At 42.4% G+C, this 25,464-nt stretch overlaps 2 protein-coding genes across 5 annotated transcripts in view; one reads left to right on the forward strand and one right to left on the reverse strand.

Annotated features, from left to right (window-relative positions):
• Window positions 1-7,816, forward strand: part of COA1 (cytochrome c oxidase assembly factor 1) — a 53,474-nt gene extending 45,658 nt beyond the window's left edge. For 2 of the 4 annotated variants that reach the window (XM_082317368.1, XM_082317369.1), the window contains 3 exons: window positions 2,854-3,005; window positions 4,917-4,993; window positions 7,502-7,816. In XM_082317368.1, coding sequence (XP_082173494.1) covers window positions 2,854-3,005; window positions 4,917-4,993; window positions 7,502-7,598 — 326 coding nt within the window. In that variant the 3' untranslated portion in view covers window positions 7,599-7,816. Of the gene's footprint in view, window positions 1-2,853; window positions 3,006-4,916; window positions 5,314-7,501 lie in introns of those variants that run through there. The other 2 variants (XM_082317366.1, XM_082317367.1) reach the window with 1 other exon arrangement.
• A 5,697-nt stretch (window positions 7,817-13,513) lies between these two features.
• STK17A (serine/threonine kinase 17a) overlaps window positions 13,514-25,464 on the reverse strand; it is a 29,023-nt gene continuing 17,072 nt past the window's right edge. The window contains exons 4-7 of the mRNA XM_082313403.1: window positions 19,710-19,836; window positions 18,923-18,971; window positions 18,626-18,805; window positions 13,514-17,775 (exon numbers count right to left, since the gene is read on the reverse strand). Of these exons, the coding sequence (XP_082169529.1) occupies window positions 17,442-17,775; window positions 18,626-18,805; window positions 18,923-18,971; window positions 19,710-19,836 (690 nt within the window). The 3' untranslated portion in view covers window positions 13,514-17,441. The remainder of the gene's footprint in view (window positions 17,776-18,625; window positions 18,806-18,922; window positions 18,972-19,709; window positions 19,837-25,464) is intronic.

Below are 25,464 nucleotides of genomic sequence, written 5' to 3' on the forward strand. Positions count from 1 at the left end.
CAACCTTATTTCTCCTCTGCCCCTTTCATTTGCTTTTGTGTAGTGGGGAAAATAGCAGCATGGAAGATGTGAAAAGCAGATGAAGTTAAGGGAAGTGTGGCTGAGCTTCTGGGTTCAGCCCCAGGGCTGCTGCATGCATTTCCAGAGATGAGTATTGCATAGGAAGCAGGCTGCTGTGGTCAGGAGAAAGTCTGGTTTCTGAGGGGTTTCCTGAGGGTGAGGGCAAAGTGAAACTTTAGGCAGTAATGCAGGTTTCGTGTCTTACTGAGATTTTACAACTGGACAGGAAGAGAGGACCATTTGTGAGAAGATACTAGAGTCTAGCAGTTTTATCTGTAAATCTCTCTGCGGTGCTGGCCCTTAAACACAACACGCCTGTGAAGTGCTAAGACATTAATTTCTCCTGAATGAAGGGCAGATAAGAGCATTCAGCATTGAGAAGACCGGGACAAGGAAAGAAAAGCTAGACAGGTGCCATTGCTGTTTATAGACAGCTTTAGTTGCTACGTGTCTTTGTCCAAGAATTGAAATTATTAGTCCAAATGATAGATGTTTATTTTTTCTAAAATTGTTTCTAGATACTTAGCATCAGACTAGAAATAGGCTTTGCCTCTCTCTCGGCAGGTGCTACAGGCCTCTTGGCCTTATGCCCCTCCCTTGCTGGTACTATCAAATGATATTGCTTTTCACCTACCCTTATATCAGAGGATGCTGCCAGAAAAGTGTAGCCAAGCCTGTTCGTCAAGCCCTCACATAAGCTCCGAAACCTCCCCTTCATTTTACACGTATTAATAACAAATCAGACAAGGCTGGAAAGCAGGCTTTAATTTTAGGCAGCTCATGCCCTCAAGCTCTGGAGTACGTGACAGATATATGATCCTCTTACACTTCAAAATATTGAATCTGGCTTTAACAAGGACATTAGCATTTTTTAATTTTCAGCTTCAGCATTGTTATCTAGAAATCTCTGGGGGAAAGAAAGAGTCATCCCCTGTGCTATACAGAAAATCAAAGGGCTCGTTCCCCCCATCACTTAGCTATACAAGCAAGTGGCGCAACTCAATGGCTGCTTCTTTCTCTGTGGCAGTATTGGTGGCCACCGAGTAGCTGTCTGATAACTCGAGGACAAGCCAACCGGGCTGCTGAAAGGACACTTTCTGCTGCGGAGCGTGTCCTTCTGTAGCCTCCAACAGACGGGGGAGCCACACTGGGACCCTTCCTGCCTTCGCCCATGTCCAGGGTTATCCCAGTTCCTTCGGCTATCCCAGTGCACAGAACTGGCCCATACTGGGACCTGTGAGGAGCAAGTGGCTTCCATAGTGGTGGGAGCAGAGGGAGGGGGATGCTTCCCTCCCTTTCCTTCAGGCTGAAGGGAAATTTGCATGCATGTGGTCTCTGTGAAAGCTTGTACAAACGCTCAGGTAATCCTATTTCTACTCATTCTCTTCACCTCCACACCACCTCACGGGAGCAGTCTCCCCCGCCAACCCCAGCATCCTTTCAGCTCTCCTACTGAAAACGCATGGACAAACGGATTAGTCAGGCATTTTATGTCCGATACACAAGATGCTAACAAGGAACAGCTGAGAAGGAGCACCAGGAAACTCGAACCCATTTCCCCTCCAACCTGCAGGATGAGCACAACATACTTTTAATGTGGTCTGGGTGACTGCTTGCCATGATCTGTAGCCAATAAAGGGCTGGCATGCTGCAACCCCTTTTGCTGGAGTTCCTTAGGATGGCCCAGGGGGCCGGGGAGAACCAGAGCAGGCTGCAGCCTAGCAAAGCTGTTTCTATGCCAACTGGATGCTGCCTGCTCACAGGGGATGCTCTAATTAAGGGAGAGGGAGCAGCATCCTTCTGCCTCACACTCCAAGAATAATACCGACAGGCAAGAGACCAGGAAACAAACCTTACACCTTGTTTTAAACTCTTGGGAAGGTGAGAGCAAAGTTGCCAGAGTAGGATTTTCACACATGCACACTCTTAGCTTAACTCTGCCCTTCTTGATCTCAAGAGAGTGGAGTTAGGCTGGAGTGAAGCACATATAGAAATCTCAGCAGGCAAGCCTTAAAACTGTTTATAAGTGAGTATCTGCCTCGATAAGGAGAGTCGGCACATTTCCAGCCTCACGGCTCTGCATTGCACAGTGGTCACCAATGGACAGCGTTGTAACCAGACATCGATAAGTAGCAATTTACTACAATTGTCCTTCATATGCCAACACTGCAGCATCCAGTCTACTGTGCTATTGTTGCTACTTGACCATTAACTCTAATGGCGCTTCTTTGTGCCTCCTTTTTAAGGTACTCATCAGTAGAGTTGCAGCTTCATGGCTGCCACTTGAAAAGCCATATCAAGACCACTGCAAGAGTTTCACAGCAGCAGCAGCAGCTGCTGCTGCTGTTCCTGTCTTACACCAATACCTGCAAAATACTCTCCATTCTTAAAGTATTTCCTGTACCTCATTTAAAAAAAAAAAAAAAAGAATTACATTCAAAACATTTTCAGATATTCATCCTTATGCTCCCCCCCTTTTTTTTGTTCCTTTTAAATGACGTACAAACACATGGAAAGCAGGGAGACACAGCTATAAGCTGAACTGTGTATCAGTATGGAACAGGCTATATTCAGAGCCCTCTTGACTTAAGTGAGCTGAATAACGTTACAGCTCAGCGCTGCTTCTCTGATGTAAGGGTGTTTCCTCCTTTAGCCAGATTTCTCCTAATTAATAGTTTCACTGTGTTTTTCAGGGAGGGTGTGGTAGCCTGGAGGAAATGTCTTTTTTTTTTTTTAACTTATGTTTTGATTTTAAGTGAACATTGTCCTCACTACCCTGTTTCTCTCACCTAGAGAGTTTTGCCAGGACCCAGTATTATCAGCAGGCTTTGGAGCAATTGAACAGCAATCCTGATGCCCTGGAAGCCCTGGGTGCCCCCCCTCTTAAGGTTCACAACATCCGACTGACGGATGGGAGTAACCGTGTGGACACAGAAAGAGCACAGGTAACGCTGGGGAGGTGGTGTCGCGGGGTGGCTTCCCAAGGCATCAGGTGACAAGAGATCAGCTAGGGGATTTTCAGCAGGTCACGAGTGACTTGAGGGCACTGGAAGGCAGTAGGGTGGGATGCCAGTTGATTTGGAAGAAGAATGGATTTCCAGAGCATAAATCCATGCTCTAAGGCGAGAGACTAGAAACAGCAAGAGCGGCATCTTCATGTTGTGCTATATAGGTGCATCACAGAATGACAAGGGACCTCCCAAGTCAGTTGATCCCCCTCCTGCTACTGTAAGCCACAAAAATAATTTCCAGAAATGTATTAAGATCCATCTTTAAAATAGCAGCTGCCTCCCTCTTCTCCCAGATATGTCCCATGCTAGTTTTTAAAGCTTTATTCAGAACAGAGATTTATAGCTGCTCACCAGCTACGTTGTGGGACAGCAAAAATGGTGTGGTTTTTAAAAGCACCTGCAAGTCTGTGCCACAGAGGACAGCTGCCTGGCACGGGGCTTAGCGCTGGCGTTGCATAGTGACTGGAGAATGCTGCGCTGGGTGCTGAAGTATTGCACAAGGCTGCCTTGCATCAGCCCAGGGTTGGGGTGAGGCAAACCTCGCAAACACAAGTCCACTTCCACTCTGGGTTGCTGCCTGAAGGGGCCTTCCCATCAGTGTTTCTACCCCTTAATCCAGGCAGCTCTTCCCTGGTTTTGGTGGTGATGCAAAATGTCCTTAGTGATCTCTCCTGGCAACTCACTGAGGGATCTTGTCACATTTGAATCATTTTGTTCCTCCTGGTGACTGGTTTTGAGCCCTGGGGACCAAGCAAGGGCGGTAAGGAATGGGGCAGCTAGTGCAGTGAAGGAGGGGGGCGGTCAGGGCAAGAAAAATTAACCTTTAACTAACTCTCATAAAATTCCACTTTCCATCTCGCTGCAGCCAGGCTTCACCCACATGATACCCTGGGCCAAAACATTTCCCAGGTTTTAGAGATTCTACAAGGGAGCATATTTAAGGCCAAAAACGTGGGGGGAAAAAAGCACAACCTCTTATGCTGATTGAAAAGAAGAGAACCTCCTGTCCCACTGATGTTGTCCTGTGTCACCTTTTCAGAATGCTGGTTGCTTGGGTGACTCAGGGTGAAGTCAAACCCTGCCTTCTGCCGACCTCACCCAGAACACAAACCGCCAACTTTCTTCTCTGCTTTTTCATGCTCCAGAGCATTCATGGTCTCATGAAATAAACTAGTTAATCATAATTAATGATTATATCATAGATCAATTTACTGACTCCACAACATCCCCAGCTCCTGCCTGCTGAGCCAGTTAGAGAATCCCTGGCATTTTCCCTTTGTGATTGCAGTACGACCAGCAAACACTACACTTGAGACACTTCTTTTATTCAAACATTAGACCAAGTGCAATTAGCTGTGGTCAGTGCTGCAGCTTTGTTTGTTAAAAAACTGAGTGCTAGAATTTGTGACACTGAGAAAAATCATCGAACATCTCATTGCCTCGATGCATGTTAATAGACTGATCTGTAGAGGATCTCAACCTACAGGCTTGTTATGGGAAGCTCTAGCACAGTGCGGGTCACCTCTGGATCACCATGCATTCTGGTAAGGAAAGGTGTTTGCTCATAAATATTTCAGAGAGCGAGTGGTTTTCCCTGGGGGTTGCAGCTGTAACACAGTACATTCTTTCAGTAGAGAGATTAACGTATGGCAGAACAGACATACTTGTATAGCCATGCACACATTAACCATTTGAAAAGCTTAGTGAAGCTCTGAAGTACGTTAAAAAAAACAAAATTAGGGTTTAAGTTAAAAGGGAGGTGTTGCGTCTTTGACTGTAGAAGGAGTAAATGTCCATTTCAGTAACATGTTTCACTGAATCTTTAACATATTTTTACATCTGCAGATAAAGTTACCGGTCTCTGGAACAAAATCAGCAGGGTACCTCTATATTAACTCGGAGATGGACCACTCCCGACAATGGTGCGTACTGGGAGAAATGTATAGACGCAGGGAGAGAAGTGGTAGGAGGAAAGAGTGGAGCAGGATGTTGGCTTTAGTCATCCGTATTGCTAAGATCACGCACACAAAGGAAGCGAAAATTCATGTCTGAAGGTCTTGTGAAAGGTTATTACCATCATTACAACAAAAAATGTAAATTAGTTGAGAAATAGATTGAATTCATCCCTATGAATACAAACAGAACATGAGCCATTCATTTGTGTGAAATGTAAGGGAATTATCTTACATATTACATCAGAGCCTATCAAGGTGAGCTAGAAATCATGCAGGATTTTTTTCAAGCCATCCAATAAACACAGTCTTTATTGTTAAAAAAGTGCTGGAACAGACATATTACAGTAGAAGGATGTTCTGACTCCACATCATTTAGTAGCAACTTTACATTTTTGTAATACTGAAGCCTGAAAGCCTCTCTTGTCAAGGGTAAACTGATTCCTAGAACTGAGCAAAGAATTACTACATGAATTCAAAGTCCATTCCATTGCAAAAGAGGAAATTTCATTAGATGCAAACGCCTCACATGTACTAGTTCTCAGAGTTTGTTAGGCACTTCTGTTAATTCTATTTAGAAACCCGCTACATTTTTGCTCAGCTGCCACCAGCCATATGGTAATGTTTTATTTTCATAATTAGATGAGCACAACTTACTGTATGGGAAGTAAGGTGTAAAATGATGGGAGGAAGGCACTAGGCTGGGACTTGAGAGGCTCAGGGCCAGACCTGGCCTCCTCCCTAGTGACCAGAGATAGCCCCCAGAGGCCCCCAGCCACTGTCCCTGCACACCTACGCTTCCCTGGGCACCTGGGCTCTGAGCTCCTCACTCTTCCTCATCCCCTCCTCACAGATGGAGGGAAATAACAGTTCTGTCCTGTTTCACTGAGTTACTGTGAGGATAACTGAAGATTGCAAGATGTTAACTATAGCAGTAATTTCAGTGCATACCTCTCAGAGTTTTGTTTTAAAATGAGCTCTCTACATTTTAATCTGCCAGCTTCAAAGGGGGGGGGGAGGGGGGGGAATGCATCTTCTGTAAAAGGGTTTGTGGCAGACAGATCTGTCAGACTCAACCATCTTGGCTTATATGTGGGGTCCTGTGCACAGCTCCACTTGGGGCTAGACAGGCCTCAGTGTCCTTGCACCTAGCTGAGGAACTAAGAGTAAAAAGGCTTGTTCCCATCTGCTCTGCAAAGAGGAGCTCCTGAAATCCCCGAGAGAAATAACAGATGTGTAAGCGGGCCATCCTGGTGGGGCCCTGCAGAGCACGCACATGGGTGCTTGCAGCGGAGACCCGTGAGGCAACTGGACCGATACAGACACAGTAAAACAGCATCGGGAGGTGAGCTCTCTCTGCAAAAGTAGTTGAGGCTCCCAAGCCACTGAAACACTTCAGACTCTGAGTGAGCAGCCTGTCTATCAGGGGTTATTTATTTATGTAGTTACTAAAAAGAGGGCAACTGAAAAGCAGGGAAATGGGGAGTGCGTGAGCTGGTTTGGACCTGGGAGGGAGCGTTCGCTCAGGTGCGGGTGGCGCAGGGATGGGGAGGGCGCCCGGCAGCGAGGGCAGCCAAGGCACCAGGCCTGCAAAGTGACCCTTGCCTGCCCCGAAGCGAGCAGAGGGAAGGGCCAAGACCCCAGGCCATGCTGAGGGGAGCAACCAGTTGCTCCTTCAAGCCCTGTTTTAAATGAGGCAGTTGCTTGTCCTGGGTCGGATGGAGGCAGAGGGCTGGTGAGGGAAGAGCCCTGCTGCAGGCCCATCACACAGAGGTGCGGCAGGCTAATTACCTAATTGTATGTACTCGGCACCAACTCTAGCAGAAGCAGAGCTGGGTGAGTGCCAGGAGCTTTTGAAAAAAACCCTGTCTTAGTACCCCGAAATAATAGTCTTTCCCAGCTGGAAAAGCAGCATGAACAGTCTCACAGAAATGGGTTTGGAGCAGAGCTTAGAGGAAGGAAAAGGCTCCCCCTCAGCCTCCAACAAACACAGTTTCCCCTCTCCTTTGAGTAACCACCTTCGTACCCCGTCAGGGTTTCAGCAGTCACATTGAGTGATCGCACAGTGTTCAAACTCCTCCAAGCCAGGATAATTCCTTAGCAACACAGTCTGGCTCCAAGGCTGGAGAGGAGCAGAGCAAGGAATGCACCCGCAGGTTGGAGAGGAAGAAAGGCACTGGGTCAGGGGGGAGGAATGTCCTGTCTGAAAATAGCTAGCAGGATTTTATTCGGGTTGCAACAAATAGGAACACGCATCCCAGACCTTTAAATCTGGGCTGCACTACGCAATTAGGGAAAACAAAACAGCTTTCAGAAGCTGGCACTCGCAAACCAAGTTTTAAAACACTTGAGAGAATTTTTAAGAGCAATGAATGTGTGGAATGATTTGTTTCTTCATGCCAGCTGTTTCTACACCGACTTTACTACTATATTAAAGGTGATTGAAACAAGTTAAAAATCTCTTTTGGTTTGTGTCAGCTGGTGCCTTCAGGATGTCACCTTGAAACTGCGGGATGGTCAGAATATTCCAGTTTACCACTCCCCGGTGGAAAGCATCGGTGTGCAAGAAGGCTAAAAATCAAAAGCAGCTGCTTCTCCACCTCCCATTGAGCCAAAGGAGCCATTAATCGATTGCATCCCGCTGGGTCTATGAGTGTACACGGTTGTCACAAGTGACAATTTCACTTAAGTGGGTCCTCTCGAGACAATTTTCTCTCTAAGATTGACCTCATCATTGTCATAATTGTAATTTCTTTCTTTTGCTGGTTTATTCATGTGTTCAGCAGAAGCTTAAAATAAATACCTTGCAAAAGACTTGCTGTTCCAGAGAAGTCGTGTTATGCCCTATGTGTGCTAGTATTATGAATTTGAAATAAATAAACAAACTGCCAGGAAACTGAGCTTTTCTACAATTGCAGACCCAAGTCAGGACAGTTGGGCTGCTCCGTCATGGCTGAAAGACTAAGTCAGCTTCTCACAGTGATTCCCTTGCTGCTTCAGTTTTCCCCCGTTTCTCAACAAGGCGTTACCTAAAGCAGGAGGGACGAAGCAGTGAAGGTGAAGCTCAGCAGCAGCCCCCTCCACTGCTGATGAACAAGTCGCACATCAGGTAGATTTGTGCCCTCACAGTTATCATTAAAAACCTCACGAGATGGCAGAGGCCACTCATCCTAACTTAGGAATTCCAGGAAAAGGCTTGCTACTTGTACTGCTCGCACTGAAGGTCAATATAACAGAAGAAGCCACCGTTTCACACGAGCACTGCCTGACACAAGTTTGAGAGAGCACCTCCACTCTCCCCCTTCTGCTTAGGGAGGAAAACACTCAGGAGGTGCACAACAGGTAAAATACTGCCACAGTTCAGTCAGGCTGCAACAAGAGATTTTGATTGTGCCTTGATTCTGTCAATGAAGGAGCTCAACCAACAGAGGTAGAGAATTGCCCATCACCAGAAGCAAGTTGAGGAACGGGCAAAAAAACCCAACTCCCCCCTGCCCCAAAACTGCACATTCAAACAAATTGCAAAGCCTAAGGCACAGTCTGAGATGGTGAAGAGACACAAGGAACTGTCCTGCCTTCAAGTAATATGCAAGCCACTAAGAACATCCAGAAGAAAGATTATCTTGGATTTATTCTAACAGAGCAGGTTAATCACGATGCAGCTAGTGAAAGCCCAGAGTTTACGCCACTCAATTCCCTCCCCCCCCCCCCCCAACATCCAAATTTGAGTCCTAGAAACCCACCAAAGGCAACGCAAAGCTTTTCAAGGGTAATTAGTATTAGACAGAAGGGAGAGCTAGTGCAAAGAATCGTTAAAGACCGGTGAGCATTTTCCTGCTCAACAATGACCCAGCAAACTGGGCAAGGTGGCTTTTGAACAAGTCTGAAGAGCAAATGCCAAAGCAAGTGGAAGGAGATACTAAAGGACCACAGCAAAAACATCTGTGACAAACTATTTTAGAAGGAAACAACACACGTGAGCTTTAGTTTGGGATTCACTGAGAGCTGCCAGAATGAACAGCACTTGTGAGACCTCATCCAACCCATATGAATGCCCACCATGCCAGGGGAAGGATTAGAATGAATCAAGGAGAGACATTGTGTCCTAGCTTTAAGATCGGGATCACTGCTATCTGTTTTCACATAACAGCATACAAACCATGTGATTTAAAAACATTAGCCTTACACTACTGCAGCCCACTAGCAAGAAAACCACCTGGGAGACGTGGAGATCTCCTGGCCATCCAGTGTCTCAGAGCTCAGTCAACTCTGGCTTTTAGTCACTGAAGAAGTTTGGTGGGGAATCAAACAGTTGACAAGGAAAAGCCGAATCAACCACTTCACATCCATCAATGATCACTTCCCTGCCTGCAGCTTTGACTCGTTACCAAGCTCCAGAGAAGCTGTGGAGAGCAACCCCAGCCCATTCAGTCCCTCCCTATGCCTGTGCTAGGAGTACCTAGCACACGCTGCCATACACCTGCCTTTTGTCACCGCCGTGCGCTTAGTAAGCCTAGGACCCGCAGCGGCTGCAAGGTGTACAAGTGTCCAGGAAACCTGGCCACGGCCAGCCCAGCCCGCAACACGACGCTTGCTCACCGCCCTCCTGTCTCTTGAGCCGGCAGGCACAATATCCCTGGTCTGGCTTCACAAATCGCTGCACCACAATACCACCGCCTGGCCTGGCTCTAACCCTGGTTACCCGAAGCCTGAGGGAGATATCCCCACACAACAAACCTTACCAGTAACACCAGAGATTTTATTACCTTGCTTGGTGGAAGCAGAGCTTGCAAAGAGATTCCATCTCTCACTTTCCCCCTAGGGACCTAGCAGAGCACCCCTTTAACTTTAGGCGCTCCTGATCACCCTAACCAACCATCAGAGCTGTGAGAATGAGCAGCAGCATCATATCATACCAATGCTTCTCCAAGTCAAGTCTTTAAACCTGGAGAAGGAAGAAAGCAACGGGTGGAGGTGGAAGCCCGCAGATCACTGGAGTGGGACAACAGAAAAGTTACATTCAAATCCCTGCTTTTGTTTTACTACTTAATAGTCAGTAAACACAGAATTTCTTACCTCTTGACCTTGAAGAGCCTCAGAAGCCCCTTCTCTTTGTTTGAGCTCTTACAAGATGCACATATTCAAAGGGAGAAAAAAGCAGCAAGCTGGTACATTCAGTACCGAGCTGCTTTAGCCATGTGGCTCCCATTAAATACACCACAGCCCACAGCGGCTGCTTTCCGAGAGGACACAGGTGCAGCCAAGAGAGCTGGAGCGTGCCAGGAAAAGGGGGAACGCAGAGGTCTCAAAACCACCAGCAGCTGCTGAGAGCCCAAATAACTTCAAGAGGGCAGCTGGGCACTCTTTTTCCCCTTGCAGTCTTTTCCACTAAGGTATGCTGGAGCAGATTAGGTTGCCTTTAACTGTATTAGGTCATTGAAGCACTAATTAATTGTAATTATATTGTGTTGCATGTCACTGAATACCAGTCTGAACAATCATTTCATTTTTATTGAGAAAAATATTCATCTTTTGATAAAAGATCCCCCAAAACCTGTTAACCTCCTTTAGAAAGCCGTTCTTTTCTAATCGCAGAACGGTTAAGGTCAGGAGGAACCTCTGGAGATCGTCTAGTCCAACTGCCCCACTGACAACAGGATCAACTAGAGCAGATTGCCTGGGACTGCATCCAGTCAGTGTTGAAGATCACCAAGCGTGGAGACTCCACAACCTCTGGGCAAGCTGTACCAGTATTCAGCCATTCTCACAGTAAAAAAAAAAGCTTTTTCGTATGTTTAAACAGAATTTCCTGTGTTTCAGTGTGTGCCCATTGCCTCTTGTCCCGCCACTGGGCACCACTGAGAAGAACCTGGCTTCATCCTCTTTATTTTTTCCCCCGCAGGTATTTATACAGACTGGTAAGATCCCTCCCAAGCCTTCTCTTCTCCAGGCTGACAGTCCCAGGTCTCTCAGCCTTGTTGACAGGTGCTGCAATCCTGTAATCATCTTAATCATTTTCAGTGTGTTAAATGATTTCTTTTAAATTGGCTTGAAAATTTGCATAGTTCCTTTTCCAGTTGTTGGTGTCGTCAAAACAACCATCATCTTCATGACCTTAGCTGGATTGCATGTTTGTTTCTTACTCTCTAGTTTGATTTTAATGGCTTCTGCCAGGCAGTCATCACCCTCAAGGAAACTATCAAGGCTGCTCAGGGCAAGAACTTAATTTACAACTGAGGAACAACAAATATTGTTTAGCAGACTGTTACAAGGCTTGTGCCTATTTGAGTTGGACCTGACTAGCACACAAGGGCCTATATCAAAACCAGATGTTTTAAAGGCACTAGCTTCATAAAGGCTAAGCGGGCTGGCGCGTTCCCTTTTGAGTGTGTTTCTCCAGGTAACGATACGGTTTTATCCAGCTTACGGGCCTGTCGGCTCGCTTCCTAGCTTGGGCAGATGTCTTGCGTTGCACAGGGAACATTGGTCATTTGGATTCACCTCCCATTTAGAAATGAGGATGCATCCGGTTCTTTCCTGCCATTTGCCTGCATCTTGTGTCCACTTTTCAAAGCAAAACCATTTTCCTGCACATTTTCTGCAAAATTTGCAACAAAGTTCCCTGCGGCATGGCCCAGGCAGTCCCGTAACACCAGCAGCGACGGAGACCTCTCCCGTTCTTGGTGTTCCTTTGGAAGAGCGTGACACCTAGCTAAACACCTTTGGTTCATTTTATGTAGCACCAAGTATATAAAAATATTAGAATGACGTCATTTTTTGACCGATCTCATGCAGTTTCTGTTAATTGGCTTTCCTAGAAGATTTAGAAGCAAGCAGCTTTATTCAGTAACTTCTGAGAGACGGCCTTTGCCTCTCTTTGCGTGGTAAGGCCCATGACAAGAACTTCCACCCCGCAACCAGAGCAGCGGGATCTCACAGGGTGCTCCTGGAAGGTGGCGGGCGGTGAGGTGACACCCCAACAGCTCCGGAGATTTTCCTGCAAGGATTAGTTAAAAGGCACCTGTGTAATTCACTCTGTACGCTGGGATTACAAATTAATTGAAGAGATGGGGTACACTGATTTCAACGCATCACCAGCTTAGCTGTCACGCTGATTGCACGAGCAAGCAAAGGCTCAATGCAATTAAGTTCTCTGTGTTTACAGGAGCAAAAATAATCCCTTCAAGTAGTTAAGTTCCCTTTCCTCTCCTAATTTTGCAGTAACTGTTGTGGTCCTAACGGTCTGCTTCACTTTGATAAATCACCTTTTCTTAATTAAGAGAGATTTTTATCACACCCATATGGACTTTCTTTTTTTTCCTGTTTTATAAAGCTTTCAGGTTGTATTTTTATGGAACCAAAATATTTTACTTTTACAGAGCTATACAGTCGTCAGCTGTCTTGTAACAGGAACAATTAATGAAATTAAGCAGTGCTAGAAGAGGCAATCCCTTTCCATAGAAGAGGCAATACTTGTCTCACCCAGCATCCAGTCGATGCTCCGACTTTCCCCACAGCAAGTCACATCAGGCAAATAACGCAGCTCTGGCCACAGCGCACCTTGGAGGGGATACCAGAGTTTCACTGCTTTGGAGCACCCGTTTCAGCACCATTGGTTAAACCTGGATTAATGCTGCCGATTTGCATCTGCTCCACCCTGTCCTGGATGCACTGCTGTCCTGCTTGGCACGCCATTCACGGGCATTTAAATACCACCTTTCCAACCCCACATCCTCAGGCAGGGCATTTCCCACCTGTCAGACATCCAAAACAGCAGCCCCACGTTTAACGGCAACATATTTCTAGGTTTGGTAGACACCAAGAAAAAACCCAGGAAGATGTGCGTGGGTAACGTAACTATGTTTATTAATCCCAATGACAGCTTAATTCAACATCTGTAAATGCTGTATTGTGAAGATCTCTACACTGCAAGCGTATTGCTTTAGAGTGGAAAAGATTATTGGTGCATTTTATATTTGCTGCACAAATGTGTAATTCAGAAAACTAAAATATCAGTAATCCTGCTATACGGATGTTGAGAAAAATAACTTTACAGAAGCCCTTGGAGGAAAGCAAAGGCATCTGAACAAGAGACGCCACCTAACATATCACAACCCAGTTCCAGCAATATCTTTCCAGCTAGTATTCCAAGCCAAGCGTGGAGGCGTACAGCCACCAGCCACGGAAGAGTTTAAGCTGCAGTAGTGTGCAATGCAGCACTGTACTGTAGCTTTACTACCGATTCCTGTCACCACGCAGTCATCCTGCACCGGACAAACTAGCCTAACTTTTGCAGCTCTGTTTCAGATCAGTAATGCTGTCTTGAAGCAAGATTATGGTTTCTTTTTCTAAAAAATTACTATGTTTTAAAGTGCTTCCCAATGCGTGAAGAACAAAAGACCCATCAGCTGTTCAGAAAACAAAATTGCATTTATTGTAAAGTTCCTGGAACAGTAAACACTTTATCAGAAGTACAATGAACTGGCACTATTTCTTTAAAACATTGAACTGTCTTCCAGGAACAGCACCTGGAATATCCAAGAGAGATCTTAAGCCATGGAATAACTTGGTGCAAGGCCCACCTTCCTCCCTGTCCCCCGCCAGCACCACCAGCAAAGAAGGGGCAGGTAACTTTTATTTGCATTTCCTACCTAACAGCTCTCAAGATTCACCTGGTAGATCGCAAGCTGGAATTCACCCTTTTGTATTTAGCGACCCTCAAATGAAAGGTGTAAGAAATGAGACAAAGCACAATGCAAATTCAGCTTTGGAGAAAAAAAAAAAAAAGGATTTTTTTATAGAACTTCCTAGTTTAATGACTATAAAAATATATAGCCTCTTGCTTAAAGAGGTGAACATAGCAACAAGACAGGAGGAGACAAGGCTTTGCTTTCAACTAGATGTTTGCTGTTTATTCCAACAATGGCAACAGAGGCACAGGCCTGGACCTACCCTGCCTACGGACATAGTTCGTGTCTCTTGCATCGGAAGTACAGAAATAACAGCTCTCCAGCAAGCTCAAAGAACATCTGCACTTCCATTCCCTTCAGCGTCCTGCAGTCAAGCAAACAGCAGCCACGCTCCCGGTGTCACGAAGGCAGCCTGGAGAGCGGGGACTACGATAGCGGTGCCCACAAGCTCCAAGTAGTTGATTCCTTCTCCACGACCACCCCCTTCCCCACAAACACTTTAAGGCATAAGCAGCTTTTTTCAGGTGAACTGCGTACGTACGTGCAGTCCTCCGTATTCGTGGAGCTGCAGAAAACCAGCTCTTCTTCACAAGCTAGTGATTTGTTCCCAGTCTTAATGTGTTACTTCACTAGTAACTACGCCTCTCAAAAACATTAACCTTGCTAGCCCCTTTCTACAGCGTAGGGTAAGAATTTACAGCTTTACCCACACTTACAGTGGAACAGAAATAGCTTCGAGTGCGTGGGACTGGCTGATAGTCCTGCAGTTCAACGTGATAGAAATTTTTTTCCTATTATAGGGCCAATCTAAGATGCCTTGTTTATAACTTATACTATTAAACTTTCACAACTTTATACAAATTCTTAGATGAGGTTAAAAAACACTGTACAAAACCTGCTTAAGGCACAAAAAGTTAAACAGAAATGCAGCCCACGTGAAGTCTCAAAGCAGCCAATTCAAGAGAACATACTTGTAATAAGTATATAGTTCATTTATACATGCTAAGCTTCATTGTCGCACATTACAAACAGCAAATAAGGACAAACCGTATGCCGCTCAGCATCTACTCTTTCTTTAGTACCAACCCCCATCTGAGACATGATCCGTGGTTACAAACAGGAATTGAAACAGCTTATAGGTCCCTCAAATGATTTGCTTTGAGCAACCATGAGCCATTACACATTTAGGTATGCAGATATGGCAACATAAATTTGTTTTGTAAGGGTGGGATGTGAACGTGCTTCAACCTCAGTGCTTTGCTCAACTTTGTAAAAGCAAGGAACTATGGATGTGGAAAAAAGAAGTCAAAATGGCAGTGACAGAAACTGGGAGAAATTTTAATCTTGCAGAAATGAATTTCCTAAGTTAACGTTCCTCCCCCAAGCAAATTGTCTTGGGCAAATGACTGAACAGCTAAAGAAAGGTGCCCATGAAGAGTACTGTTGTGCTTAAACACTCTGAACCAGATGAGCATCGTAGGTAGGCTCAGCAGCCATGCAGCAATGCAGCTACCAGCCACCTCCAGAAATGCCCAGGTAACACAGCTCCTCTGTTGGCTCAAAGATTCTTGTTTAACTTCTACTGATGGCCAGCCAGAGCTCCCCAAGAAACTCTTGCACGGTCGCTTCTCAGTAGGAGCCTGTGGGTTACTGTCTAAAGGAGGGAAAAAAACCAGCAAGTGACTCATTGCTCCAGAGTACGAAAGGCATCTCTGCATTACAATAGAGAACACATCCAAACTCAATTATTCAAGTACTATTGGATGTTCTCTTATATGAAGGTCTTCAAGGAGTGAGAAGCTGCCCTACTTACATCAATATTCAACGTGCAATTCCATAGGGGAAGAAGCCTGATAGAACAGTTTAATTTAGGTGCAATTTTTTGGACGTGGCTTCAAGTGAAGGCAACCAGACCACTGGCAATGAAGCCTTATGGAAAAACGCTCGTTGCCCCACTCGGTGTCACACTGCTTTTTGTTCAGTTTTCTTCTTTTCCAGTGCTTTTTCTCCCACCCTTACAGCAATGCTCATCAGATCACCCCAGTACTGCTTGTGCTATTAATAAGCCATTTATCTTTTGTGTGAAGGGGGAACTGTAATATTGGCACGGCGCACTGAACTCCTTACTCTTTTTAGTGAGCAGAACATTCTCAATACATTTAAAATTAGGAAAGTCTGTAGCAACATGGAAAAAAAGAAAAACTAGCTTAAGAGTTTCTATTCATTGTTTTATAGCAAGAAAACTTTTGTCAGGGTTTATTATAAAGGAACAGCATAAGGAAACCAAATAAATAGTTGAATAGTTAACAGTATGCAATATAATAGTACTAAACTTCAATTACATAAAAATTAAACTTTGGAACAGCATCAATATGAAAGAGTTCTTAGAAAACTAGGACTCAGTCCAAGATCCTCACCCCTGTACATTGCAAAAACCAGTCAATTCTGATGCCCAGTTGGTCCCAGCTTTGTCCTCTGAGGGACCATGTCCACTTGAGAACTAGGACCCACCCATACAGCTCCCTAATCCCTCTCTGCCCCATCATACACATGCTGTTTTTCCAAGCGTTTAAGGGAGAGCGATTGGGAAGCACGAGGTATGAGTTGTGCTTCATTGTTTCAGAGGAAGCAGTATCTTCTTCCCCATCTGATAGCTATATTGAACAAGGTTATTATGCAATTTAGCCTAAGGATGCTTCTTTCTTCCTTAAAGCAGCAGTTAGAGGAACAGAAAGAAGGCAGCAATGACCTCATGCTCCCAGTAAAACCCCAGCTGGGTTCTGGGGGAGGTGGAGTCGAGGGCTGACGTATCATTAGCTGGACAAACTGTCTGGTCTAACATGGTGAAGTCAGTGGAAAGAACTTCAATAACTTCAGCAGAGCTACATCAGACCCTCTCTCATTCTGTTTTCCACTCACCAACACTGTGCAGTCACACTGAGCTGGATACTATTAGCACATCTCGCCCAACACAGGAGGGGACGGGAGCAATCTCTGCTGGCTCTAAGAGTGACTGGCTTAAACTCATCACCTTCTGGAGCAGGATTTTACTGTGCTCCCAAATAAAGGACATATCGCCACTGTGAGCTGGAATCGTTCCCCGATACAGATTTCTTTACCTGTGGGACACGTGCATCTCTTCCTAGAGAAGCACAGCTCACTGTCTGGCTACACACCAGATGAGTCTGCATCTTTGACTTGGTGTAAACAAAGACATATATACACAGTATGACTTTGAAATCTATATGTCAAACCAATTGATCAAATTCTCCTCTCATACAATGTTTAGATCAGTAGATAGTTCCACTGAAGTCAGGAGCGCTAAAAGGTGTTTGAAGAAAACCCAGCATTATATATTTGCATTAAATGCCAAAACGGATCCTAAAAATATTTGTCTTGACATCTGTCACTGAAACACTTCCAATGTCAACTTCTCCAGAACACTGGAACAATTAACAAAAACTCTGCTATCAAGCAACAAAAAAACAGAAATAAAAATTACAAACAAAAATAAGCTTTTTATCTTTGTTAAATTCCTGTCAGCCACTTGAAATCTTGTTTATCTGTTCCATGAAATTAAAAACTTGGCACATTTTCCTTGGATGCCATTTATCAACATTTTCTTTTATCTAGAACATTTATTGCATATCAGAAACTCACTTGGCTAGGATATTTTTGTTTAGTAGAAAACACTGCCTTCCAGTTATAGCTATGAAGCTCCACACAGTTCAGTAAATGAATTCTCCTGGTATTTCTTGCAGTAATGGTTCCTCAAACTTAAATCGTTTGGAAATGGCTTTCTGCTCAGTTACTTTTTCTTTTTCTGACTGCCTACATTGTCCCAGTGTATATGAAGCCACTACAATTAGTTCTTCTGTCACTATTGATTCTTCTTCTTCAGTCTTCTCAGCATCTACCGATTTTTCAGAGGCAGAATCTGCGTCTTTCTGGGTGACATCACTGGTTTCCCCTCCTGTACTCTTATTCCAGGCCCTGCAAGCAGGATTATCGCTTTGTTCTAACCATGGATGTTGCAGACACTCTTCAGCGGTTGCCCGGTCCCTGCAGAGGAAGGAAAGTGTTAAAATAAATGCCCAAATAAATTTGAAATTCAGTACCTTGCAGAAGAGATCCATACAAATTATTCCAAGGATATGACTGTATTAAAGACAGACTGACAGAACTTTAAAAAAGTGCCAATAGCAGCTACCTGTTACCAAATAAGACCAACAGCAGCCCAAGAAGATGAACTGCTAACATTTAAAATAAAGGAGTTCATTGGTTCTTAAATATCACAGTTTATGCTCCCATGTTGCCAACTGACTTTCAAAGTTTATACAGGGTTGTTTCTTTTTTTTTTTTCTTATACAGGAAAATTATCCAATCCTTACATTCCTAAAGTATTCCCATAGACAAGCAGTAAGCAATTTCAGTAGCTGACATGCCCCATGAAGAACTGGTGAAGTTCCACAGAAAGCACCTTTTCTATTTTGAGACCTGGAATTTCCAATTTGCTACCCATTGAGAAAAGCATACTAATGAACCAGAAAAGAGTAAGGTACTCTACCAACTCATCAAGAATAAAAGGCTTAAAGCACAGTTCATTTAAAAGACATCAGCAAGGTACCTGTAAAGAAAGTCAGTATACTGTACCACATCCTACAATTCATACACAGTTTTCTGAAATGAATGTGAGTTTTAATTACTAGCACTTGGACACATTCAGAATATGCAAGTTTGGATGGAAATGGAGTGGAAATGGAGGACTTCTCTTTTCATATACGTGAAAAGTAATAGCACAATGAAATATGAATAATCAAAGTTCCCTTATACTTTAAAAATGAAAATGCCATGCTACATTTAAAACAAATCCAGTCAGACATTAGCATATACAATTGTGTATTTCACTTACTCGGGTTTCTTAACCAGCAGAGTTTTGATGAAATCCACAGCAGACTCTGATATGAGGTCAAAGTCTTCTCCAGAGTAACTTACGTTCATTTGAGATATATTTAAGAACGTTTCTTGTTTATCATCCCCTAAGAAAGGCGATATCCCTGTTAGCATAACATATGCCAGTACTCCAATGCTCCTAAATTAAAAGTAAAAAAAACAGAAAAGCAGTTCAGTGTTGGGTTTTTTTTTTTTTTTAAAAAAAAAACCTTTTCAGTAAAGTAAGTTATGATAACCATTAATTTGTTCAACTTACCACATGTCGGTTGCTGTACTGATTGGGTCATAACTCAGAATTTCAGGAGCTATTCAGGGAAAAGAAAAACAAGTTTATTTTTTTGTCATATGCAGACATTATATTGTAGTTATATAGTGCAATAAAGGGCATGTGGTAAAACTTAATATAAGCCATTTGAAGCATGACAGTCTTTTGAAATAGAGATATTTCTATTCAAGTTATTTAAGTGATTACTATCATTCATTGGTTTTAAGTAAAACAAATGGTTTTCCTTTTTTTGTCATCTTCAGAAGCCAGGCCAGTCTCCCTCCCAGTTAAGGAAGCTATATACAGATTTCTTATGGAAAAATGACAAGTATCCAACGTTCCATATTCCGGCACTGAAACCCATACCCATAAAGATATACTATACAACTTCCAAGATATTTTCAAGTACAGTTTCAAGGCCTGGAATGATCTGCTTTTAAAAAAATGAAATGGATACAAAGCTCCACAAGCTACAATATTATATTCAGAGACAGAATATGTAATTCTGAACTTTAAATCCAAGTAATACTTCTTATCACTGCTGGTAAGAATCATCTAAAGTGTGTACTCGTCTTCAACACGAGCACACAATTATCACTCATTAGACTGGCAAAGCTTACCAGTTCTACCTTGTACAGCAGTACCACATCCATGTAATAACCTGACCTTTCAACACAGTAACTACGCAGCCAGCCTGGCCATTCACCAAATTGAGGTAGTTTCTCTTTTTACTCCCCCAAAGCCTGGGTAGTCCCCTCCTCAGGGCTACATCACTTACCTACGTATTCTGGAGTTCCCATAATTTCTCTTAGTTCCTCACTGCTCTTCATTATTCTGGAAAGGCCAAAATCTACTATCTTAATGTCTCCCAGAGGAGACTTACTGGTTAGCAGAATATTTTGGGGCTGAAAAACAAAAGAAGGAGACTTTCAGGATCACCCAGATCTAATGTCTATGGCACCATATTGCATAATTGTTTTAGATCATCAGTAGCAATGATGCATTCCATAACAAGCACAACACCCAAGATCATCTATTTATTTGTGTCTTTTTTTTCCCCTCCCAAGGTGAACTTGAAGAGACACGTAGGCTAAAAGGAGTGGCAGAATTTTCTGTTTATAACCGAGAATCAAACTTCTACCTTTATTAGCTTGGAACACATACAAAAGACATGCCAGTAGCTATCACTTAAGAATAGCATATAAATACCTCCACATTTGTACCTTTAGTCCTTCATATCACCTTTTTAACTCCCCTTTCCTCCTTGCTTTCTTCCAATAGATGGTATAAAATGCCTCCTGTTTAAGGGTGTCCAGAAACACCCAATCATTTTAAAAAACCTGAACACACAAAACTATTTTGACTACACCTGTTTAAAGAAAGTCTGTTGCAACCGACCTCAATCATGTTCAAAGTAGTAACAATTGTATTACAGAATACTAACTGAAGAACAGTTTAAAAAAAAATACAGCAGCCTGAAAAACAGGTTTTTAAGAGCATCACCTTTGGATAAACTTGTTTGCTCTGACGTCACTAGATCTTGGCTGTCATCCTTCAAAGCAACTTTGTGGTCATTAAGAAGTTCCTTACCATCTACTTTGAATGCTAGCTCAGTTTAAAAAAAAAAATCTGAAAACTAACTTTAGACAACAGGTCTTGGAGATTTCTTAGAGGTTTTTTTTTTTAACTGGAGCATATCCTTGCCAAAAAGAAGGTGTGACCCTCCCTGCCCCCAGGCCAATGATCACACTGGGTTCTAACACTAACTTCTCCAAATGGTAACACTGACAGCTGACACTACATTCATGCCTCTGGTGAACACAAGTTCCATGAAAGTGAAGAAGCCTTTATTTATTGAGAACCTGGATCATCTTGCATCGGGGTGGTTCAAAAAGGATTAGGGCAAAGGAGTTCGAACATCGAAGCGACCACTGACTGGTAATCCAACTGGATTAACACCAACATTTATATTTTTTCCCTCATCACCGAGCTGTTCTCTCCTCATCCCCTAGTCAATCACGAAGGCATACTTTCACATGAACAGCCTCGCTTTTCAACACAGAAATAAAACCGTGCAAGAACACTTTAAAAACCTTGGGCCAGTTCTACTTGCTGCAAGTACCTAAATATTTTCAAGTCCTTTCATTCCTGCAAAGTTAAACCATGGTATTTCAAGCTAACTCCATGGTGTTGTCAATCTATTTTCTGTTCGTAAAACTATGTATTAAGAACAGCTTTTTTTTTTGCTTACAAACTGGGATCTGGTGGCCATACCAAGGCCTTTGGAGCTGCGCATTACCATATGCTTTATAGTTCACATTTGTTATTCTGTATTTGTATTAGAAAAGCAAACATCCAAAAATGCTGACCATGCCTCCCTAATTAGCCTCTCAGATGTTCTTCCCAGTGGGAAATTTAGTTACTTTGTGAAGAGGCAAATAGAAAGCACGAGAAAAGCATTTGTTCTCTATATCTAAACGAGGAAAAGTTTTTAATGGAAACATTTCGTGAAACCCTTAAGCCCTGTATTATAATATTTTAATAGATAATGTAGTTGCCAGAAGTCTTTGTCTTTTTTTAAAAAACAATCTTAATACTCAAAACACACCTATGCAGAAAAAACCTGTCTACAGTACGAATTGAGTCATAAACCTAAATCAATTCATAATGAAATATCAGTCATTCTCTTCTTTTAAGGAATCATTATGGGGTTGAAGTGAAGAAACAGTCTAAACACAAGCATGAAACCTTAAACAACCTATAGCTTTGAACTTACCATAGTTTTCAGCTCGACACATTTACTCTAACGCTTTAAGAAAAGGAAGATCATTTTCCCACATCTGTAAAGCTGTTTCTCTTTTTTCTTTTTCTACTGCTATAACACATATAGGTTTGCCTAATACTGATTAGCCCACAACGGCAAGAGAGATGCAGACCAGAGGCTCTCCTGGCAGCCATTCTAAAAAGGGCCTTTCACTCTTGCCATCAAGTGATGAAATGGCTAATGAAAACTGTCAACTGGCAACATTTAAAAACCTCCAGTAAGGCTTAAAGGTTCCAATTTAGATCCTCTTATGTTGTGCACTGAAGAAAAACAAAAAAAAAAATTCCTGCCTAAATGGACAACCTGAATGGATATACTTTACTACAAGATTGGTACGTGCACAGAAACCACATGATATGGCCACACGAGTCTAGCCCAATGTCACATTAGCATGGTCAGAAACAGGAACCTTTAGAAAGATTATAAACACAAGAAAAAAGTTGTATTTTTCCAGGCATATTGGCAGCAGTCAGAAACTTGGGCTTTAGGAATTTAAGATGTTGGTTATACCTGTATCATCATGTTGAGAAACTGCAGTGAAAAGCTTCATTTGTCAATGCAAATATTAACCAGTCTTACATTTTTCACTTAAATTGGATTAAACTACTGTCACAAAAAAAGAGCATAGCTTTCTTCACACAATGAACTTCAGTGCAAAGGCCAAAGTAAGGCAATATATACAATGATCTATTCTCATCTAGAAACTTACTCTGTAAATCACACAAATAGTCTGTAATAAGTGTACTTAGTGAAATGGGATACCCTTCAACCCTACATTGCCAGCAGGTTTTGGAATCTTATAAACTGACTATATGACAGTAAAATCCGTATATTACAAATTTGCCATTATTCCAGAAGTTTCTATGAACCTTTGGCCCTAATATTTTCTTGTCTTTAGTTGGTTTCAAGAGGAGTATGACTAAGGATGCATAAAGATCATGTTTTTAAACTAATCAATGCCTCACCTTAACCTGCAACATTAATTAAGTTAGGTATCTAATTTTATGATACTGTAAAAAAAGAAAAATCAGATCTCTAGAAGACAAGACAGGAATTACCCAAGGAATAATAAGCAGAAAAAGGAAAAACATACTAGCTGGGATACCCCCGCTACATTGTGTGTAAAGATACTAAAGCAGGCTGATCAGTTTGCCCTAGAAAGAGTTAAAGGACTCCCATATCTTTAAGCAATTGAAATGCAAGAGCAGAATTTGCTTGGGGGTTGGGTTGTTTTGGTCCATGTGTACAAGTGGAAACAATGCAACAGTCACTAAAAGAGTACACATAGGAGACTGGCATCACACTTTATTCCCCAAAATAAGCAATTCAAGTCTCAAATTAAGAAATAAGGCTATAATCCAAATAGGTTCTGTAGAACCTGGATACTCTGTACCTGCCTATTAATAAACAGCTTTGATCTAACTGCTATAAAGGTCTGAACTCCAGATTAAACTGTTCTTTTGCCTTGAAAAATCAATATTTTAATTTTTAACACTTTTCTTAGTTTCCTGGGTGTTCTTTTAGACAAGGAATACTACACTTGTATTAATACTATGCTTCTGTGTAATAAATATTCCACCTTAATCCACCTGGAAAACTCAGTTGAGAAAATTAATCTGTAATGTTCTTGTAACAGGCCACTTCTTTTGTAATTGCATTAGTTTGCTTTCTGAGCATTGGTGTAAAATGACACCCAAAACAATTTCAAACAATGATTTTGCTAGTTGTCCTCACCGTACACAACATCTTGAAAACAATACAGAAGGAAGGGAAAACTTGTCTGTTGGATAACCAGAGTAATATATACTGTAGGAGAGTGCTGGTGGGCGCAGTCATTCTCCCAGACCCCAGGGCTGTGTAAGGCTCTACCAGAGGCAGCTAGTCCTTCCTCGACCTCCACACCTTTTTAAACTCTTCCATTCCCAACTACTTTAAGCTTTTACTAAACACCAAGTCAAGATCAAGTCAAACAGCAAATGAAAACACAGAGAAAGGAGTCTTCCCTTACTCTGCAGCTTTTATGCGCCATTAAGAGGAGATGAAAGACTCCTGACTACAATCTATGCACACCCTGCAAATTAAATAGCATCAACAATACTGTCGAGCGATACTTAATTTGCATTCAGTAGCGCTATATTTGCTCTTTCTCCAAGTCAAAACTGGATTACATGATCGGATTTTTCTATTCAAAACAAGCCATTTTTCAACCATCTTTCAGGAGAACCATGCTTTTGAAAAGAAATGATCAGGTGGCAACCCTGCTAAGCCACATCAAAATACCCCATTTTTTCTGCAGTGTTTAGTCTCATACGAAAAATCTTCCATCTATTAAGGAGGCAGACAGAAGCTAAAGCAAGCTAGCTGTCAGTGTCATAGATATGGTTGATTAAATTTATAATACAAAACTACAACAACAAGCTGACAGTCACATACTGACAACCACTTTGACTTAAATTCTTCTGGGCATAGAGCCTGAATTTTTTGAAGGTGCAACATAGGAAAATTGGATGGACCTTTCCAAAGGTATTTGTACCAGACAAATGAAAGGGAAGCTCTTAGAGACCCAAATGTGAAACTAATAGCACAAGAAAAACATTTTAGCAAGTATTTGTAAACTTTTCAATATTGGCAAACACCTTGCTTACCAGCAGTATACTTTACACAAGTCTTGCAAATGTCACCCCACTAAACTAAGTATTTAGTAAATTCCATAGTGCTGTAAGCACTAGGTAAACCAGCATGAGCCATACTGTACAACAGATGATGGTTTGAGGCCAGTGGGTTAATAAACATGTAGCTAAACCCAGCACCCAACTTCAATTTTTGAGTTCCTTGAAAAATGGGCCTTTTTTAGAAGTCTTGCAAGGCATGTGGGTCAATCAGTCTTTGCAAGTCATGGTTTTTAATCCTACAGCTTCCATCATCCTTATTTGCCAATATTCTGAAGACTTCCCTAAACCTTACTTTGCAAAAGACCAACAGTCTCATATATCACGAAAGTAATCACACTGCAATTAGGACTCCTATTAAGATCCACTTTTCAAAGAACACATTGCACACTGCAGTAATGTATAAACATATTAAACTCAAACACTAGACGATTTGCTCTGCTAATTAAGTTTTATAAGCCAGCAAAGCAATGCTGAATCTTTCATTGAGAAGTGGAGAGGCTCAATTTTATAACATAAGTTTTCTGATCAGTTGGAAAGAGTTTTTAAGTAAGCTTTTTTTGTACTCTGAAAAGCTACCCATCTGCAAGCTGTAATCAACTCTCCAGTCTACTTTTGGCATTAAGTACGGTAGTCAAGTGAAGCACAACACATTTCTGATTACAGATACCCAGCTGATAGCACTCAGGAACACCACAGCTTTAACTACAAATATGTATGAATACATACTGTCCACAAAGGGCATGTTTTAATTTTACACACTTTGCTTCAAGGAAATTCAATGGAAATATTCTTGGCTATTTTGAGTATCTCGTGTAAGCACAGTGGAACTCTAAGGAATTCTAACTGCTCATTTTTAGTCCTTCTGAACACTTACTCTCACATCACCTGCTAAAAATTTTCCATTAATTGTTTTAGTACAATTATTAATATTCTATGTGTATGACTAAATCAATGGGCTATGGAAAGTTTTAAAGGATTCCAGAGATAATTTGAATAAACGGTTGGAAAACCAGGCAGGTGAGATATTTGTGTGCAAA

Source organism: Platalea leucorodia (assembly GCF_965183815.1).
Source record: "Platalea leucorodia genome assembly, chromosome: 1".
In the NCBI taxonomy this organism is placed as follows: Eukaryota; Metazoa; Chordata; class Aves; order Pelecaniformes; family Threskiornithidae; genus Platalea; species Platalea leucorodia.